The 20922-nt window shown below is 34.2% G+C and overlaps 3 protein-coding genes across 3 annotated transcripts in view; 1 reads left to right on the forward strand and 2 right to left on the reverse strand.

The window, feature by feature from the left end:
- The window catches only part of LOC110728590 (exocyst complex component SEC6-like), a 28161-nt gene extending 12579 nt beyond the window's left edge, over positions 1-15582 (forward strand). The window contains exons 10-25 of the mRNA XM_021908229.1: positions 308-434; positions 2374-2418; positions 3629-3684; positions 4393-4501; positions 5526-5666; positions 5784-5963; positions 7358-7441; positions 7538-7624; positions 9056-9100; positions 10277-10355; positions 11819-11888; positions 14053-14140; positions 14267-14356; positions 14468-14584; positions 14739-14801; positions 15384-15582. Of these exons, the coding sequence (XP_021763921.1) occupies positions 308-434; positions 2374-2418; positions 3629-3684; positions 4393-4501; positions 5526-5666; positions 5784-5963; positions 7358-7441; positions 7538-7624; positions 9056-9100; positions 10277-10355; positions 11819-11888; positions 14053-14140; positions 14267-14356; positions 14468-14584; positions 14739-14801; positions 15384-15515 (1513 nt within the window). The 3' untranslated portion in view covers positions 15516-15582. The remainder of the gene's footprint in view (positions 1-307; positions 435-2373; positions 2419-3628; positions 3685-4392; positions 4502-5525; positions 5667-5783; positions 5964-7357; positions 7442-7537; positions 7625-9055; positions 9101-10276; positions 10356-11818; positions 11889-14052; positions 14141-14266; positions 14357-14467; positions 14585-14738; positions 14802-15383) is intronic.
- Positions 15583-17083: 1501 nt separating this feature from the next.
- LOC110728657 lies at positions 17084-19057 on the reverse strand. Its single transcript, XM_021908300.1, has 3 exons — positions 19035-19057; positions 18575-18914; positions 17084-17806 (listed from the first exon to the last, which is right to left on the reverse strand). Coding segments are annotated over exons 1-3 (1065 nt in total). The 5' UTR covers positions 19037-19057.
- Positions 19043-20501, reverse strand: LOC110728658 (protein ALP1-like). The gene is made up of 2 exons (XM_021908301.1): positions 19596-20501; positions 19043-19512 (listed from the first exon to the last, which is right to left on the reverse strand). The coding sequence occupies exons 1-2, from the start codon at positions 19726-19728 to the stop codon at positions 19043-19045; spliced, it is 603 nt and encodes a 200-aa protein (XP_021763993.1). The 5' UTR covers positions 19729-20501.
- Positions 20502-20922: the final 421 nt, after the last annotated feature.

Consider the following 20922-nt stretch of genomic DNA (forward strand, 5'->3'; position numbering starts at 1 on the left):
GTGATAAGCTGATAAGGCATTGCTTTGGTTCGTTAAAATTCGTGCTGGGAAAGTTACCCACTGTTATTTGCTTCTTCTGCTTAGCTGATTATGGACAGTATACCATACCCAGTGTCCATATGTGCTCATTAAAAAAATCCCTTGATATCAAGAATTACGATAAGTGTTATTGTTTCTAACACATTACAATATTTCACAATTACTGAACTACACTTTCTTTTTTTTAATTTCTGCTTCAGCTGCCTTTTCTCCAGGAGTAATTCAATCTGAAAATCTCTTTCCTAATTATTATTGCTGTTGTTGTTAGGGATGGAAAAAGAATTAATGCAACAGCATCTCCTCAGCTGAAAATTCAGGGAAAAGGCTACAAGGACAAATGCTATGAACAAATAAGAAAAACAGTAGAGGACCGGTTTAGCAGGCTTCTTACAGAGGTTAGTCTTTCACATCAATTTCAGCCATAAAGCAGTGTGATGGTGCTCTGTGATATAGTTTTGGTAAGTCCTTGACTATATCCAAGATACCTATCCACTGTCTCCTACCTTGGCGTCTCAATGAATAGGTGATACTGGAAGTTGTTCTTAATGCAACTAATATGAAACCCATAGTGAATAAACCGATGGACTAATAATAACCACTGTGTGCATGATATATGTATCTTTATTTTACAAACTGCAGAGGTAGAGAGATGGAGTCAGTATATCTCTCATCTGCAGATCTTAATTCCTGTATTGGCTGTATATATCTATTGATTAATATTATGGGTGGATGAACATCACAGTTATTCAATTTGAAACATAAGTATTGGATTAGGAATGAATCTCTTTAATCAGTATATGAATTTCATACGCTGGATTTATCTAGGTCTGTCTTTCCTTGCTTAATGTCTCCAAAATGACAAATCTTTTTATATGCTGTGCTGGTCTTCTTTGCTGCAATACTGAGTGGTTTTATGAATTTGAATGCCCCAGTGGTTGGGGTTAAAATGTTAAGGATTTAGCTCAATGACTCTTTTGCCTAGATGCATGTGTGGCTTGGTTATCATGTATTCTTTGGGGTTTATGATCAATTTGACACTGAGTACAAGTACAAGTACAACAACAACAACAAAGCCTTAGTCCCATAATGATTTGGGGTCGACTAACATGAATCGTCATAAGGGATCATACGAATTTATAAAGAAAAAGACATAACAAAATCATCATTTAAAAGAGTTTGAAAAAAGGTGAGTAAAGTTAGTAAACAAAAGAGCATTTAAGAAAAAAAATTAAGGGAGTTTTAAAGGGAACCAAAAATAAAATTCAAGAAAGTTTTAAAAGAGTGGTTAGAACGTTGAAGTAGAAAACATAAAGGTTTGAGAAAACTTTAATAAAGGAAAACAATACAGCTCATAAAACATTGGTGGGCTAAAAACAAATTAAATACAAAAATAAATGTAGAAAGTATACATAATCACAATACGTTGTTGACGTGAATTTTCTCCCTCCACAGCGCCCTATCCAACTCCATATTTTCCTCAATTCTCAAAGCACTCATGTCACTCTCAATCACCCTCCTCCAAGTTTTCTTAGGTCTTTCCCTACCTCTCGCGATCCCCGCACTTTGCAATTCTTCAAGCCTCCTTACCGGAGCGTCACTTGGTCTCCTTTTTACATTGAGTATGTTAGAAAAATGCTATGTTTTATTTTAAAAGTTCAGAGGCTTGTGTTCTCATTTGCGCACATTTTGTGTCTTGCTAGCTGAGAGACAGGTTTCTTTCATTCTAATATGGCTACGCAGAAGTTTTTAAATTTGTGCTGAGTGAGGTGGAAAATTCATGGTAAACATGTGTGCGTGTGTGTAAACATGTATAACGGATTGTTAAATTCTCTTAACAGTTGGTTTTTATACGGATTGTTAAATTCTATTAACAGTTGGTTTTTATTTATATATCATGAAAGCAATTTGGTTATAGATGCTCATACTCAATAAAGATTGGGAAATGTGTCAATTTCCCTTTGACAGTGTATCATATAGATGAAAGGAATAATGGAGTTAAGCCGTCAAGCTGTCGAAGCACTGACAATATTGCATGTTTCTTTTGAGGGAGGGGTTAAAATAGTTTGTTGGACAAGTTGGGTTAAAATGATTTCTTGACTCATACTGTTGTATTCTTTTGAATGACGCTTTATTTATTTGATATACATCAATTTAATAATTGCTAGCAATTTTGTTTTAAAATTATCTTTAATAGATCACTGTTCAGTACTCCTTTCTTTAGAGTAAGAGCCTATATTCATTGTAATTTGCAATGTGAAATGTATTTTTCTTGGTAAACGGAAGCAAATAGAGTTATTCACTGACAAAGCTTTCTAACTATTGTCTATGGGCCAGCTTGTTATTGAAGACCATAAAGCAGCACTGGAGGAAGCTCGTGCGGTATGTTTAGATCCTTTCTGCTCTTATTTTAGATTAAACTTGTAACTTCTACATTTTATTACTCAGAATATACATGTTCATCACTAGTAAATGTGATACTTGTAATTGGCAAATTCATTGCTGTTTAATTGTCGGCCATTAATCATAATATAATTGCCATGTTCCCTACTGATTTTAGATTCATCACTGTTACATATTAGGTTCAAACGAAAGATGAGCTAGTTCAAACATTGATAAATTTTAGGTTTATCATTTGTTCGTTCCCGATACTCTGTTGTTCTATATACATCACAGGTTCATAGAATTGATTAATTAGAGGGATCCATTTGCCCATATTTTCTGCGTCTTATGAATGGCACAAACATAATTTAAAGCAAAATTAATCACTAAATCACATTAAATAGCTAAACTTTTTAATGGTTACTAATCCACTTTTTTCTGACCTATTTCTTGTCTCCTCACCTTGTACATAAAAAATGTGGTTCTTTGTCTTTTTAATGTGTTGAATCTTTCTAACTGCTATGATTTTGACTCTGAAATCCCTCACTCTGAGTTTATATATTGCGTTGGAAACCTAAAATTATAAAAATATTCTGCAAGATTTAGTTAATGGGCTCGGCTGTTACATTGGTTCAAATATGAGGATAATCTAATTCATTTGGTTGAAAGAGTAAATCATTTTGAACCTATGTAACTAAATAGACTGAAAAATCTCTATTGCTATTATTCATATCGTGTCATTTTCATTAGGTGCTGTGTTAAGTTACCTTTCCAGCTGAGGCTTTCTAAAAAACAAGGAAGAGTCGTTCACTCAATCAAAATAAAGCTAGATTTTCTTGTGTATTCCCAATAAGAAACTAATTCATCCTGTAAGAAAGACAAAGAAATCAAATATTGAAAGAAAGTATGAAACTAAGAGAAATTTGCGCTCACAGTGCACAGGTACTGTAGTATTTATTCAAGTTTAGTAATTAATATTGTTTTCTGTGTCCCTACAAAGCACTTTTCCTGATAAGGAAGCCATCTGCTCATCTGGGCGATCTGGCTCTGTGTATGGGTAGCTATTCTCAAATTATTAATTTTTGGCATCTATTCTTATTGTATTTCGTCTAGGGAATAGAAAATAAAGGTGGATTTAATGAGCACTAGAAAAATGGCCTTCTTACTCATTTGCTTATGTTATACTTGTATTTTCTTTCTTAACTTTTAGATTGGAGAAGAGCTTGGAGATATTTATGACTATGTGGCTCCTTGTTTTCCACCAAGGTTTGTGTCCTTTAGATTTATTTTAATATTGTTTTTTATCTCTGTTATTCTTTCATTATTTTTTATAAGGAAATAGTATTAAAAGAGCCTAGTATTGACCACATGTTGCTCCAAAGCCATCTTACAGGGTTAAGATCAGGAATTGCTTTTGGTGTGATTTCATATAGAACTTTTCCTATTAGAAGTTTATTTATTGATAATATTTATAATTTTCTAGGTAAATGATTTTACCTATTTTGTTATTGAAATAAATTTAAAGACTAATAGATCATTCTAGAGCTGCAAATTGTTGTGCTATGCAATCCTTCAATTGGCTTTTAATTTATTATTTCTAATAATTCAATATAGAAGCAAAGCATTTGTTGATGACATTGACTCCAATTTTGTGTTTGCACTATTATTTCAAGTATGGGTGATACTTAAATGCATGATGAATAAAAATAATTAGAATACCATGAAGCAATTATCTTGTAAAAAGATGCTGGTGTTTAGAAAAAGATGTCTGTGAAAAACATGCTTCAGCATTCTGCCGAGTACTAAGCAAATCATGCAATTTGTTAGATTTCCTAATTCAAAAGTTTCTAGTGCTTATCTTCGATTTTATCTATTGCATAATGTTACTAGGAAAATTTTAATTGACATAAGCGATATGTATGCATAATTTATCATCATTTTCTTGTCATGTTTTTCCTATTTTGCTGATGACAGATATGAAATTTTCCAACTGATGGTCAACCTGTACACAGAGAGATTTGTTCAGATGCTTAGATTGCTTAGCGACAAGGCAAATGAACTTACCAACATTGAAATATTGAAGGTATCTTCTTGCAACTAATTATATATGATAAGAGAAAGTGTTTTAGATCTTCCGATGGCAAATTACTTTGATGGTGTAGAATGGAACAAAGTTAGGCTTCTGTCAGTATTGTTAAGTCAATTTTGGAAGCATTTGTTACCATAGGTCAGTGCACTGTTTGAGTTTCAAAAGCTTAATCTGTGAGTGAGTGTGACACCTTATCAACCTCAGCCTTGTGAGCTTGGACTAGATGGGTCTATGTTGGTGTGTTTGCAGTTCCCTGCCCAATTCTTACCTATCGAGGAAAGTGAAGAAAAGAGTTGTGAGGGGAAACAATGATAATATCAGACCAGTAATAGGATAGTATAGTGCAGAGAAATAGAATTCCTCTTAGTTCTCAACAGACATCAGCTGCCATTTATTTGCTGATTTTCCTTGTTCTTTGTTTCTTTTTCAAATTGACTGATGATATTGACTCCCGTACTAACTAGATTGCCCATTTCAGCTGGTCACACAGATTAAGGAATTGTCTTTTGGCGGGGCATTGTTGAGTGAAGATAGAATTAAATATTGAAGCAGTGGTTCTTATAATATTTTTTTTTAGCTTTTTAACTTTAATTTTATTTTACTTTTTTTGTTTTATTATTGATGGATAGATAGAGTGGGACACTTGGGAAGAGAGATAAAAATTACAATGAACAGAAATGAAAAAAAAAAAGTTTAATATCATTATATTGAGTGGACAAAGTCTGAATAAATGAATGGTCAACCTTGTAAAGTAGACTTATTTGGAAAAATGTAAAATCTTTTTAGGAACAGAGGGAGTAATATATTAAGAATAAATGACCACTTTGTAAAGAAAACAAAGTGATTATGACTGTTATGAAGGGGTAACTAAATGCATTCATTTTCTCACACACTTTTTTATATAGCTTAGCTTGACTTGTGAACTTGCTTATTTGTTCGCTTTTGTATTTGCATCAGCTTTCCACAAATATTGTGTGGTTGACTGACGTGTATCTGCTTATACTTTGCTCATGTCCAGGTAACTAGTTGGGTGGTAGATTACCAACATAATTTGATTGACCTTGGTGTGGATGAATCTTTAGCTCAAGTTTGCTCTGAGAGTGGTGCAATGGATCCTTTGATGAATGCTTATGTTGAAAGAATGCAAGCTACAACAAGAGTAAGATCTTTTTTGTCTAAATGTTAGTTATCACTTTTAGTATATCTTTCTATGTGTACTCTTATATTGCTTTTCCTCGGCAACTAGCTGGACACTGATTCTGCTTCTTTATTTTAGAAATGGTACTTAAATATTTTGGAGGCTGACAAGACACAACCTCCAAAGAGAACAGAAGAGGGGAAATTGTACACACCAGCTGCTGTGGATTTGTTCAGAATCCTAGGAGAGCAAGTGCAAATTGTCCGTGATAATAGTACTGATGTTATGTTGTACAGGATTGCATTGGCCATTATCCAGGCAAGTTCATTGGCACAATCTGTGCTGAATTTAAGATAAAGGTGTCAAAATGCTGTATGCCATGTGTTATATGAAATTTTTGTTTTTTCAATTTTCCTTTTATGATCTTCCACCTAAGCAGAGATTCGTTGTACTTCTCTCGTAGCCCTGCTCATCTGATGTACATCCTTTTTTTTTTTTTTTTAAGGTGAACTGAGAAAGAGGGGGGGGGGGGGGGAGTAATTATCATGTCCATCTTGGCTGACATTCGATGCTACTCTTGCTAGAGTACGACCAGCACACCAGTCTTTCTATCACGTACAAAGTACTAAAAATGACAAAGGCTAAACCTAAATACCTTATACTACCTCCATTTTTTAAAGTACTTTACAAGTATAGAGTGAACTACCACTGGGGCTTTTCAACGCTCAGTACCTCCGTTCCTTTTTGCGTTACACTTTCTTATTTCATCCGTTTTTTGTTGGATACACTTTTGCTTTGGCAAATTTTGTCACACCCGAAGCCCACTTACAACAGTCTCTTACTTTTTCTTTCAAAAACCCTACATATAACTCTCGCTACCACTTTTAAACTCTCTCCTACCCTCGGTTTCTATTAATACAGTAAGTGTAGCTGTCATTTAGGAATGGAGGTAAAATGTCCAATTTATCAATTCGCTTCTGAAATACAGATGCAATGTTCCCAAGGTGGCATAAATGGTGTTCAGTCTTACTATATTTTTGTCCCATGATTCCATTGACAACAAGGTTATTCTTGCCCTGAATATCTTACCACTTGCAGCTCAGTGTTGCTAATAATTAAATAGGTATAAAAATTAAAATTCTTTTTCTAGTTTCTGGGAAGAGAAAATTATATTTAAGCATGAGGTAATAAATAAATTATATTTATTTTTGCATTTAACTTTTTTATTTAATCCCACTAATGTATTATAAACTGTATTGTTTTCCTTTGCTAAAGTTTTCTCAAACCTTATGCTTTTTACTCCAACGTTTTAACCACTCCTTTGAAACTTTCTTGATTTTTATTCTCGGTTCTCTTTTAAAACTCCCTTAATTTGTTCTTGGATGCTCTTTCGTTTGCTCACTCTACTTACCTTTTTTCAAACTCTTTCAAATGATTATCTTGTTATGTCCCTCTCTTTATATCGTATGATTCCCTATGACGATTCATGTCAGCCGACCCCAAATCATTTTGGGACTAAGGCTTTGTTGTAGGTTCTTCATAGCAATCTTTGCTTTCTTTTGTTTCATGTTTGTGGGATTGTGGCACAGTGTTGCTATCTTCTGCATGCATGGTGCTTGTTTAAATAGGAATCAACTCGTTAGTATTTTTTCACTAATTACCATTGATCAGTCACCTTAGAGTCATTTGGCATATCAATTTGCTTCCTTCAGGTAATGAATGATTTTCAAGCAGCTGAAAGGAAGAGGCTTGAAGAACCTGCATCAGAAATTGGCCTTGAACCCTTATGTGCTATGGTTTGTGAATCATTCTATTTTCTCTTTCTGTCCTATATTACTTACTTGAGGTTCATAAGTAATTGATAATTTTTTACAAACACTGTGCAAAAACAGATCAATAACAATCTTCGCTGTTATGATCTTGCAATGGAGCTCAGCAACAGCACTCTAGAGGCTTTGCCTCAAAATTATGCAGAACAGGTGATTCCCCTTTGTAATCGATATTATTCATAATGTATTTCCTGTATCTGTCACCTAGTTGTATGTGAGTTTTCCTCCTTTAGCACGTCGAGGAATTTTAGAGGGTGTTTGGTTGGGAGTTGGGATTAGGGAAGGATATGAAACAAAAAAAAAAAAAAGAGAAAGGATAACAATTTGTCATGAGCTCCGCCACCATACACTGTAGAAGTGTAGATCATTTTCTTTCAAATTCTGTCTCCATTTAATTGTCAGCTGCAGCAAGATTCTAACTTGTCGTTGTCGAATTTGATCGGAGTCATCAAATCTTGAACATTCCTGGCCAAGTTCGACCATCTAAGTAATTGTCAGCATCTTATTTGTGGAGGTTGGTTTTGTGATGATTGTTCCTTGGACTTGTGTTGGTGGTAGTTTGCAATGTTGATGGCTAGGTTTTCAGTTTTCGGTGTTGGTAAATACGGAAGTGTGCCAGTTCAGTTTACTGCGATGATGGTGGACTATTGGCTGTCTGATTGTTCTGTTTAATGTTGACGATGATAGGTGAGGCGTGGTGATGTTAGTTGGTAGTTTGGTGGAGTATTGAAACCCAGATGTTTGTAACAAGTGGGGAAGATGTATGGTTGCTAGTGGTGGTGGCAGTTGAAGTATTGCAGGGGATGAAGGCTAAGGCTGGGTCTGACCATGCTGGTGGGACAGATGGTTTTCAAAGTTGATCAAGGTGGTCACTGTGTAGATGACTTTGGAGCCTTGTCAGTTATATTGAAACCTCTGGGAGCTGATGATAGGGGAATCATTTTAGAGTTATTGGGGGTAACCCAAAATGAAAACAAGGTAGAGGGAGTGTGAATAATGACTGTCCAAACAACAGAAAATGAGTCAGGATCCCCTCTCCCTTTCTTGAAACTCCCTATACAAACTTCCCCTTAGGATTTTGTTTCATTTTATCATTTATAATGATTGATCAATTGGTGGCTTCTAATCCTGGTTGTTCAAAACAAATAGGGTTGTCCTAAGCTGATTAACACATCCTGAGGTTCCATACTTTAAATCTTTTTAGTAACTCTGTATAAAATAGGGTTAGGTCTAGTTATGAATTTTGGGTCCAATTCTTTCCATTTGGTGTTCAAGTTGTACTAGTTTAGTTCATTTCAAGTTGCTCTGTCCTGTATCCCTCTGAATAGGCATTTAAAAAAATCAGGAAAGTCTTGCAAAGGCCTTGTTAATGCAGCACTCACTGCATTTCTAGATGATATTTCTACAATTTGTTATTAAAATTGGGTCTTAAGTTTTTCAGATGTAAAATTAAGGACCTTCTTGACTAATTGAAGGATAGTATCAAACAAATTTGTGTAGAAATTATGCTAAGAAAGAATCTATTGATTTGGCTTCATATTTTTTTTGTCAAGTTAACATGGCTTTCTTTGTGGTGGACAGGTCAATTTTGAAGATACTTGCAAAGGTTTTTTGGAAGTTGCAAAGGTGAGCTTAAATATTTTGTGGTTTTATGGTACGTTAAAAAGTTTATTTTTGAGCTGTTACTCATTCCGGCTTGTTGATTGTAGCATCCAATGTGGTAACATGTTATTTATAATTAATATCACATTGCGCTTTCAAAGCTTGTTAGATTAGCTAAAACCCTTTATAGAACTGACTTTACTTAATGGAATGGCAAATGATGATGTCCGAAGCACATATAGAAAAAAGAATGGATACTCCCTGTGTTTTTTCTTTTTTTTGTTTTTTTTAATCTTCCAACTTTTGCTTTATTCTTAGTGGAAAAGAAAATTCTCTCTTTAACCCTTCTTCACCCCAATGCATAGGTCCACTTATACTATTTAATGATAGTTATAATACCATTCTGTCTTAATAACATTCTTTCCTATGCAAAAAGTCAATAAGGGACCCACTTTCCACTATTTCTCTTGTTTCCTTGTTTAATGTTGCTACAATAAATAGGAAGATCAATTACGAGGAGTAACATGGAATCTAGATTCTAATATTTAGGGACCAACTTTAGTGTTGAAGCTGAATCCTGACAGTTGTTAGCTCATTCACAAGGTCTTGAGTGAAGCAGTATAATCATTCAGGTTTTTTTATTTATTTATTTATTTATTTTATTAATTGGCTAGGTTACTACAGCTATTCAATAACTTGTCATTTGCATGTTCAACATGTATATGTCTCATTGAATAGATTCTTGGTTTGATCCTTGCAAACTAATTGTATCATTGTCAAATCATCATAAAAGAATCCAACTCCTATGCTGCATCTATCTTTCCCTTACACATGTATACATGACTATCCAGAAACATATTTTATGTGAACATTCATGTCGGGGGTTGAGACTTGAGATCCCAGCTTAAGCTTGTTGTTCACAGGAACAAGGACAGCTGCTGGTGTAGAATATAGTTACTGGCCTTGTTTTGCACATTACCTTTTTTATTTTAAGTCCTTTTCCTGTGTGTGTGCGAGAGGGATTAATTTTTGGATAAAGGTTTAGCAACTTCTTGGTCTTCCTGACTTTTTTAGTCTTCTAACTTCTATGCTTTTGACAGTAGAAGCACGCATTTAAAAGCTTGTCCAATCATTCTCAGTAAAATTATGCATTCTACCACTTGAGCACTATGGATACTAAACTCTGCTCATAATTCATAGGAAGGTGTGCATCAAACTGTTACTGTTATATTTGAAGATCCAGGAGTGCAAGAGTTGCTGGTCAAGCTCTATCAGAAAGGTAATGTACCTTTGCTAATCTTAACTTTCTTATATGACTCTGGTGCTGTACATAGTCCTTATATGAAATTTTAACTTCTTATAGTAAAGGTAATGCCCACTTTCCTTACAACAGGATCCTTTTACATCCAGTTGGTAGCTGATATGTGCCTACAGCTGTTATAAATATTTTGTTTTCATATAGCTTTCTCAAATATACCAAGGTGTTTTTTCTTTTTTGTCATTTTTTTCATTTTCTTATAATTGAAAAAAAAAGTTTGAAGTTATTTGGCTACTGTTTTATTATCTCTTTTTCTTAATCTTTAAGTTGGGTACCTTTCTCCGCTGCATGCAATCTTGCTCATTTGACCCTCTTCTTTTTTGTACTTATAAACTACATATTCCATTAAAGTCATCTGCACGACTGCACCTCATGTCACGTACTTCCTCCATTTTTATTTAGATGTAACACTTTAAAATTTACACTATTCACACTATGCAATATTTTTAAAGATTTTTTTCATGTTAAAAAACATAGTCTGATGAAGTCTTGTTAGACTCATCTTAATTTATACATTCCAAATATCAAAATTCGATAACTTTTGCTTATTAAAAACTTAAAGATTTCAACGGTTGAAGATATGCATTGGAAAGTGGGAAAACTGAAAGGTTTAATCTAATAAAAAATGGAGTAAGTATTTGTTTGTGTGGACTTAATACTTTTCTATATTTTAATTTTATTATTGTTACTTTTTTTTTTTTTTTTTTTTTTTTAATCATGTAGATCATAGAATTCTTCCACATTTTAACTTGCTGTTGATGTGTCAGCTGCACCTTCATTGGTAATTGTTAATACTAACATCAAAGGATTCTCTTAACTTTCAATACTAACCCACCTTTTTGTTTAGTTTTGCTTAGCCTTATGGTGACCAGTATCAAGCTCTTCTTATGACTATTGTTAACAACTCCTGCCTACCCTTTTCCCTACTGTGTTGCAGAATTAATTTCTGGTCACATATCACTTCCCCATCCCCCCCCCCCCTCCCGCCTTCCGGCTCTAAATCAAGTAGCAGTATTAAGCTTATTTATTTTTCATTTACTTCCCTGATACCAATTTCTCAAAGTACTATCTTTTTACCTATAGCATATCTGATTGCCCATGCGTGGAAACCCACGTAGCTGTACTTGTATATTTTTTGTACCATGTGACACTGGTCAGTACCCGCACCTTAGTATAAATAACATAATTCTTCTAGATGATAAGCATCAATATGATCTTCCTGCTATTTTTGACCTTGTAACATGTCCTGTTGCAATATAACTGAATGTTCAAACTAAAAGGATTCTCAGATAGTCAGATGCGATGTTCTTTTCTTTTTTTTTTTTTCCCCAATCTGTAAATATTTATATCTTTTGGTTTCTTGCAGAGCTAATGAGATAAATATTTTATGTTTGGCTGAACTTGTACCATGTGCTTTGTTTCAGAATGGTGTGAAGGACAGGTAACAGAGTACCTGGTAGCAACATTTGGAGATTATTTTGCCGACATAAAAATGTTAGTACTTTCTCGCTTATAAAAATCCAATATGTTGTGCTTAACAAAGATTAGCTTGCATGAAGCTGCTTTACATTGCTATCTATGTTGACATTCATTCTTGACACTACGCCACATGGCATTAATAGTTTCAAGAAAACAATCAGGTTACCTCCTTGCATGAGCAAATGAACAGGATTTTAAAAAACTGGATACTGCTTGTAGTTACGTAGCATTGCAGTGAAAACCAATCCTGTTTTCTAATAGCTTGTAAATTCACTTGTCCTTGGTTGAATTTTCTTCTAATTAAGCTTGTGATTATCGATCTTGAATCACTTAAGGCTGTCGGGCACACTCAGACCTTGAACAGTTTGAAAGTTGAGAATGGTGTCTCAGAAAATTAACAATTATTGTAATGGTATATTCTAGTAGAAGTCGTTGTATTAATCGTTGAGGTCAAGATAATGGGAAGGCTATTATTTAGTGGAATGGAATTATCTAAAGAGGACAAAGATGTAAAAGAACATTTAGTTCGAGTTTCAAGTTTTGACTACCTTATATGGGTCTCGTGTGGTCAATAATGCAGTTAATTAGTGTTAGAATCCACCCTATCTTTCCATTGTTAAGATTATATTTTAAAGGTTTTAATCCCTTAATTTCTCAAGGCATATATTTTGGTTCTTCCTGTGTTGTGTTTTTGACCCTTGGCTATGACCTGGTGCTAATTTAAATGCATTATGATTCTATTGTTCAGTATTACCTACACGAATAGGCTATCTTAAAATCTCGCCTCTTTGTGACTTCTTGATGAATGACATCTAAGCTTCTTATCATAACCCTTGTTTGTGACCTGCTGCTGCTTTACATGCTTTATGATGTTACTACTATATTATTGTTTCTTTTGAAAATAAGCTATCTTGTGATTAGACCTCTTTGTGGCCTGGTGTTAGATTCACACCCAAGAACTCGAGTTGTTGCTCGAACATTGTGTAACCTTGTTTGTTAAGCCAACTCAAACATTTAAAATTGTTGCACTAGCAAAGTCCAGCTAGCCTACTCAATCCGCTTTTGCTCATTAAGCTCTTGTAAAGCACACCCAAGTCCTCACACTTGTGTGCCAATAGGCAAGAGTGCACTCTCTGTTCAAGCCATGGTTGTGCATGTGTTAGGAAAGAGTTTGATACACGTTCCAAGTATCCAGACATTCGAACAGTGGCAATTAGGCTTTATTGAAAGAGAATGAGGGTTATCTTTAATTTCTACCATTAGAAGACATACACATGGAGAATACGATTTTTATGTGGTACTCGAAAGCTCAAGGATTGTTGGGTGGTGAAGAAGTAGGATGAGGATTCCTTTTTCTGTCTCATGGATCATTGAAAGGAGATCCTTTGTCATCATCTCTCTTTACTGTAGTGGTATATCGTTCTTAATAGGCTGTTAATAAATGTACTACTTCCGTTTCATATTATTTGCAACAATTAGACATTTTCTACTCACACTTTATGTCAGATCGTTGCTAATAATAAGAAACGAAGGTAGTATATATGTGGTCTGCAACTCCTTTTTGAGGCTGCAGGGTCAATTTGTTAAAAATGAAATGAGCATCCCATCCCATGTTGGCTTCATCAAGCTTTTAACCTCTACAAGCAGTCTTGCAAATTCCTGTAGCATTAGCTTTGATGATTTGTGCCATGAGAATTTAAATCTTAGCAGTTCCCTGACAATGCTGGGGAAAAAAACACACTTAGAATCTCCGTGCAGTGCTAGATACTTTTAAGCTGAATCAAGCATGAATCCCATTCAGCTGAAAACAGAATGGGATGATATAGAGCTAGAGGGTCTTAAGAAACATGATGTAATTACTATTAACATTAATTTAGACTCGCACATTCCAATGAAAGATAAGTTCTTCTGTTGCTGTGCTGTGGTGGTTGATCTATCATAAATTGTACCTCACTTTTCTCAATTAGCGGAATAATTCAATTTCTTTCTTATGGTGTTCATATCAGTGCTACTGGCTCAAGCCAAAAAAAAAAAAAAAAAAAAAAAAAAAAAAAAAAAAGAGAGATTATTATTTCTGAGTTGTCTCTGTTTAGTCCTTAACTTGTTTCAGCATTGGTATATTATATTGCAACTATATCTAAAGTATATAATCTCTATAACACCTGTATCTGTAATATAGGTACGTTGAAGAAAGATCATTCAGAAGATTTGTGGAGGCCTGTCTAGAAGAAACTGTAGTGGTCTATGTGGATCATCTTTTGACACAGGTTGTCCAAGAGTTGTGGATTCCTCAATCATGACCTGTAGACTTGGTTATACCTATCAGTCTCATAAATTCCAACTATATATAATTATATTTTCCTCACGGCTTTGCCATTGCCATGTTTCTGCAGAAAAATTATATTAAGGAAGAGACTATTGAGAGAATGAGATTGGATGAAGAAGTATTGATGGATTTCTTCAGGGAATACATCAGCGTGTCTGTAAGTTTCCAATCAAATATGATCCAAATGTCAATATATTTTTTGTGATCTCTATAACTTTCAGAAAACAAGGTTTTGTACTTAGTTGTGATTTTTTAATCTATGCTACAGAAAGTAGAATCCAGAGTAAGAATACTAAGTGATCTGCGAGAGCTTGCTTCAGCTGAAAGTCTTGATACATTCACACTTGTATACACAAATATCTTAGAACATCAACCAGACTGCCCGGTAAGACTACTAATTTGTTTGATTGTTTCCCAAAACCTTTTTCTCTTTTAAAGTGGGGAAGATCTATTCTAGTATTACTGAAATCTCACTGAGTCTTCTAATTTTATCCATCATTTCTACGTTCTTTATGAAACTATATCATTTCTCTGTGCAGTCTGATGTGGTTGAGAAGCTTGTAAGCTTGCGAGAAGGCATACCAAGGAAAGATGCTAAAGAGGCAAGTCTATCTTGTCATTTCCTAGTGTACACGTCAAATAATAGCAGAAATATGAACCTGGTTTTATCGGGAAAATATGAAACCATATATGCTTTCTGCTGTGTTGCAGCCAGACTGTATATCTTTGATTTAAATACCTCTTACAAGCATTGATTTTATCTAATATATTCTGAAGAGTCATCAAGTTATCAGTGGTTCGTCAAAACCTTAAAAAAAAATTCCCTTCCAAGATTATGTGAGGTTCCCTTTTAGATCAAAATGTTACATCAGGTCAAGTGTGATTACATGTGCTATAGCATCTATAGTACCAGAACTCGTTTATTAAAAAGGTCTAGATTCCATTTTTAATGTCTACTGTCTAACTTTTAGTTCAAGACACTACTAATGGAGAAAAGAATTTGTTGCAAAAGTCAACCTCTTGTAAAGTTTTGAGAGAGGGACTTCTGTCACTCTAGTATTTCTATGTTTCAGCAAGTTCGGTAGACAGAAATATTGTTTGCCAGTCAGCATAGGAATTTGAATAGTCACAAGAACCCTATTTATTTGCAATTCAAATGTCTAAAATTCACTTTTATTGTTCAGGTTGTGCAAGAATGCAAAGAAATTTACGAGAACTCATTCGTTGGTGGAAACCCTCCTAAGGCTGGGTTTGTTTTCTCCAGAGTTAAGTGCCTACAAGCATCAAAGGGCTCCATATGGCGCAAACTAACATAGGACTTACCTGCACAGCTGGTTTAGAATGTGCATGTTTGCATCCAGATTACGTAGCTGTTTTCTATAGGTTGTCATTATTCTTTCTTATGGAATTCCCCTCTTTCGCATCTTTCACCTTCCCCATTTTTATGAGTAATTTCTCATTTTTTGAGGTTGTATTATAGGTTAAGTGTTCATGTAATTCGTTGTAAGTTACAGGTCAACAATAAGAGATAAAATTGAATTAGCTTCTGTTTGTAAAGAACTTATTGGATTGAGTTTTTTTAAAGAAAAAAAAAAATCTATTCGGCTTTGCAATTGCAGACAATGCAATTCTATTGTTAATCTTAATTTTGTTGTACTATATGACTATATCTAATTCTATGATAAATTTATACTTCCTTTGTTTTTTTTTTTGTTTTTTTTTTTATTTGTTTTATATAAGACAGGGTTATCCGATCTTTCACCATTTGAGTGCCCCCCCCTTTTTTTTTTTTTTTTTTTTGCTTATAGTTTGGATACTCATGACTAGATTCTGGCCTAAAAAAAAGGGAAATATTTTTACGTTATCCCCTCAAGTTTCAAAAATTCTACTCCCTCTATTTCGTATTAAAATTTAAGAAAATTTATAGGGTAGATGCCTAAAAGAGTTTTTTTTTTTATAATATAAAGTATTGTTGGTAGGAAAGAGATAATAAAAAAAAGTAGTGTAAATGAGGTTGGTAGAAAAGAGAAATAATAAAATATTTGTGAAAGTGAGATTAGTGGAACAGAGAAATTATAAAATAAAGGTGGATTTCATCCAAATATAAAAGTATTGCAGTTAATATAAAATGCATGAAAAATAAAAGTATTGCGATTAATACGAGAGAGTGTATAGTGCAGTCTAAAAAATTTGTTCTATAAAGTGACACCCAACTTTCTAATAATATACATGGTGCCATAATAAGGTTATTATATGACTACCTATCATTAAACACCAAATTACTAACTATCTTTTAGTTAAATCAATAAATAAGAATCATCCCACCCCTCCATAACTCTTATCAATTTATCATAGTAACGTTTAAACGACTCTGTTGTCAAGCGTCTCACATTGTCGTTCATCTTTTTTATCTTTTTAAAATTGGAATCAACTCTCTCACTCTAAGGGGGTGTTTGGTATGGAGTTAGTATAGGAAACGGAATGGAAATAAATTAGGAGGGGAAAAGGTAACAAAAAGTGTTACCCTTACTAGTTGTTTGGTACATCAAAGGAAACGGAAACAATTATCACCATTCCATTTCCTCTTGTTTGGTATAACAAACGGAAATGAAAAATAAGAATGAATAATATAATATTGTCTATGCTACATTTTTTTATGGTAAAAAAAAGATAAAAAAAAAATAAAATAACCTGTATTGCGCATATATATATATATATATATATATATATATATATATATATATATATATATATATATATATATATATATATATATAGCAAAGTTGACACTCATTAATTATCCAAACATTGACTAATAATAAAATAACCTATATTGCTCAAGTTGCATATGTTCAACAAAAAAACAAAGACATTGCTCAAGTTGCTACTTCTTCTTAAGAAGATCAATTGCATATTGTTTTTTCATATTAAATGGTGCTTGATAGAAGATGCGAAGCTTATATTCTTCCGCCATGAGAATAGTAGCAACCTTTAAAGCTTCGGATGGAGAAATGCCATCTAACTTCATCACCTCGTCCAATACCTTGTTCACCTTTTCATCCATTCTTTGCTCCCTTTCTTCCGCTTTAGACCATGCACTAGCCATAGTCCCGAGATTAACATTGATATTTTCAAATATCTTCCCAAAATTGTTGGAACAATCATGGAGGGAGGCCACCAAATCATCATCATCATTCCTACACAAACTCTTCAAATTTACCTTGTTCTTTCCTTTCACCTTAGTCTCCTTCGCCTTTATAGAGGGTTTTCCGGATTGAGTAGTAGAATCACTTGCGGAAGAATGAATTGTAGAAGCCTTCACTTTTGCCATTTTTGAAGGAGTTATATGATCATCATCTATCTTCATGGGGCGTTTTCCGGATTGACTTGTAGAAGAATAAGTGTCCGAATGAGTAGAATTCACATCATCTTCTTCATCACTCTCGACATTGAATGGTTGCTTATCAATCACTTGACCCATTTCTTCTATAGCATCAACAAACGACTCACTTGCATCTCCGGTAGCTTTGTCTTTTGCGTATATCTCCGCAAGAGTTTCATAGTGAATGAATGGAACTCCAAACAACCCTTTAGCTTTCTTATGAGTCTGCCATATAAGAGAATGCAACAAGTCAAAACATGAAAATCAGAACTGAACCAGGCAACTGTTAATCACAGAAAATAAAACCACAAAAAATATAATAGAAACAATCATCAACAATAATCACCACAGTCCAAAGCAGACTGCAATACAACACACAAAGCACCAGCACCCCTTACCCCAAGAAACAGCCCCAGCAAAGAAAATTACATAAAAAGTCATTCTGCCCAAGCTTCTTTTGCACTTATAACCACTAGCTATAGTGTAGCCTTTTAGCATCATCAATCCATATATCACCACAAGAACCAGATTTCATAATATCTCTTATTCTCCACACTTGCTTCCAATTCCAGCTTGCATTCTTAGGACACTTGAATCTCTTCCAGGTTTTTTTTTTAATCCATGAATAATCTGCAGAAAATTTGACAGCACTTCCCCTAAAACAGACATATATCTAATTTTTAACCTCGTAAAAACCTGCACAAAAGACCAGCCATGCTTCATACATGGCAACACAAAGAAACCAGGTATAGATTTAAAGCAAAATGAGCATTTGTAGCAGTACATAATTCATATATAAACTGTCCAGCACCTACCCCTATCACCTATTCCCCTCCCTGCCCCCTTCCATTACACACACTGCTTCTCTCCCTGTCCAGCAGCAGTTCATACCTTCACCCATTCATACCTTTACACACAACTGTCCAGCAGAGCAGCAGTTCTAAAGTGTAATTGAAAAAAATGAACAAAGAAGAATGAAATAGCAGTTCATACCTTCACCCATTCATCGTACACGACCTTGTCTACTTGCAACAATTTCTTCTCAGCATCCCATCCAAATCCCGAGGTGGATAGCATTTCTGCAAATGCACTATATTTCTCCGACCAATGCTTGATCCTCGACTCAATGTGGGGAACTGCTCTCAAGCCACAATTAGGAAGTACACCATTGATCATCTCTTCCAACTTATTCATGTAACCATTCTTAAACCCATTATCACACTTCCACTTCGGATCGCAACTCAACTCATGCAAATATCTTATTAGAACCGCATCTTCTTCATACGTCCAATACCTTTTATTTTTACCTCTTCCTCGATTGCTAGCCTCCATCCTAAACAAATTAGAAATAACATAAGGCAGATTAGAAATAACAGTAGGCAAATTAGAAATAAAAAGAACAGAAGGCAGATGACCATGTCTATAATATAATCGAAGGTAAAAAAAATCATACATTTTTTGCTATTGACCATGTCTTCCTCTCGCCCTCCAATCATTAAACATATCTTGAGCTAATTTGTTTCTAAAATTGGTCCAATGATCCGAAGTAGCAACACTTGTAATAAATTCCCTTTCATCATCGGAATCACTTTCGGAATCATCATCGGATTCATTCAATTCATCTTCGTTTATATCATCCGTAGGCATGAATTTTCTAATTAGATTATGCAATAAGCAACAAGCCATCACGATACGTCCATGAGTTCTTATAGGGAAAAATGAAGGACTTCTAAGAATACTCCATCTTCCTTTAAGTAGGCCAAAACATCTCTCAATCACATTTCGCGCCCTAGCATGTTTCATGTTATAGAACTCCTCGGCACTTTCGGGTTGTCGATCCGTCCATTCTTTTAAATGGTATCTTTGACCTCTATATGGAGCAAGAAAACCCTCACAATTCGTATATCCCGCATCAACCAAATAATAATTACCTTCAAAGTTATTAAAGGAAAGGATTACTACCTACCAAAACTAACAAAACTTATACACTCACAAAAGAATGAGCTTCACTTACCTCGAGGTACCCTAAAACCGTTTGGTCTAGAGAGAGCATTGCGAAGTACACGCATATCATGGGCCGAACCTTCCCAACCAGGAAGAACATAAATAAATTGCAAATTGAGTGCACAAACACCCAATACATTCATAGCAATTGTTCCTTTTCTTGTTCTATATTTTGGTCGTTCTTGTGAAGGCACATTTACATTAATGTAAGTCCCATCTAATGCCCCTAAACAATTCTACAAAAATAAGAAAAAATATTACTTACATACAATCAAAAATAAGAAAATCCTAGAAAAACTTAGGGGCTTAAAAAAGACCAATACCTTGAAAAATTTCCACCTTTCATCTTCACAATCATCTAATATTGGTGTGGGATTGTAAAGTAATACTTCGTGTAATTTGAGAAGAGCCCTTAGACAAAGGTGAAATTGTCGGCTCACGGTTTCTCCACTTCTAAAGAAATATTGTCCAATAGACCTATTCTTCTTGTGGTGAGCCAACGTGTATAAAAACATGGCTACGATCTCTTGAAGTGACATGTTTTTTGTTCCACTCAAACCACCAATGTCTCTAAGCATCTCACAAATAATATTGAAAGTTCTTCTATTAACGCGAAGCTCACTCTTGCATTTCACATCACTCTCTTTATAAAGCCCTCTCAAAACTAACATTCGTAGCAACTTTTTGTTTCTTTTTCTTTCTTTCAATTGAACACCCTTTAGTGTAACAACACACATCATATGCCACATCCAATACATCATCAAAATAATAATAACCATTGAAATAACTAGTTGTATTTGTTTTAGCTTTTTCTTCCTTGAGGAACGCATAAGTCGGGGCATTGTAGAAATCTTGAAAAACTAGTCCAAAAAATATACAATAGTATCAATATATTACCCATCAAAAATCATTAAAATACAAGAAACAAATACATCATCGATCAACATAATCTGATTTTTGGCCGGATGGAGCAATAACATACATGAGGTAATCGTCTGCGATAGAAAACTAGAAAATGATTTTATTTATTATATAATAAGCACGCAATTACAACATATAAGAGGTTGAATATATATAATAAGCACGCAATATCCTCTATCAATTAGATAGAAATAATTTGGTGTGTTAACAGCAATCAATACCAATTAGACATTCGTTTAAGAATTTATAAATTAATCTACCCAAGCCAACCCCTGTCCCCCATATAATAAAGGAAAAAAAAGTCATAACCAATATCATTTAGTTCATACATACGAATTATACATTATTAATCAAGTAGATGGCTTGATGGTATGATGTTTAAATGAAAGTTCAATAAAATTGGAGATTTAATAGTA

Source organism: Chenopodium quinoa, unplaced genomic scaffold (assembly GCF_001683475.1).
Source record: "Chenopodium quinoa cultivar QQ74 unplaced genomic scaffold, ASM168347v1, whole genome shotgun sequence".
NCBI lineage: Eukaryota > Viridiplantae > Streptophyta > Magnoliopsida > Caryophyllales > Amaranthaceae > Chenopodium > Chenopodium quinoa.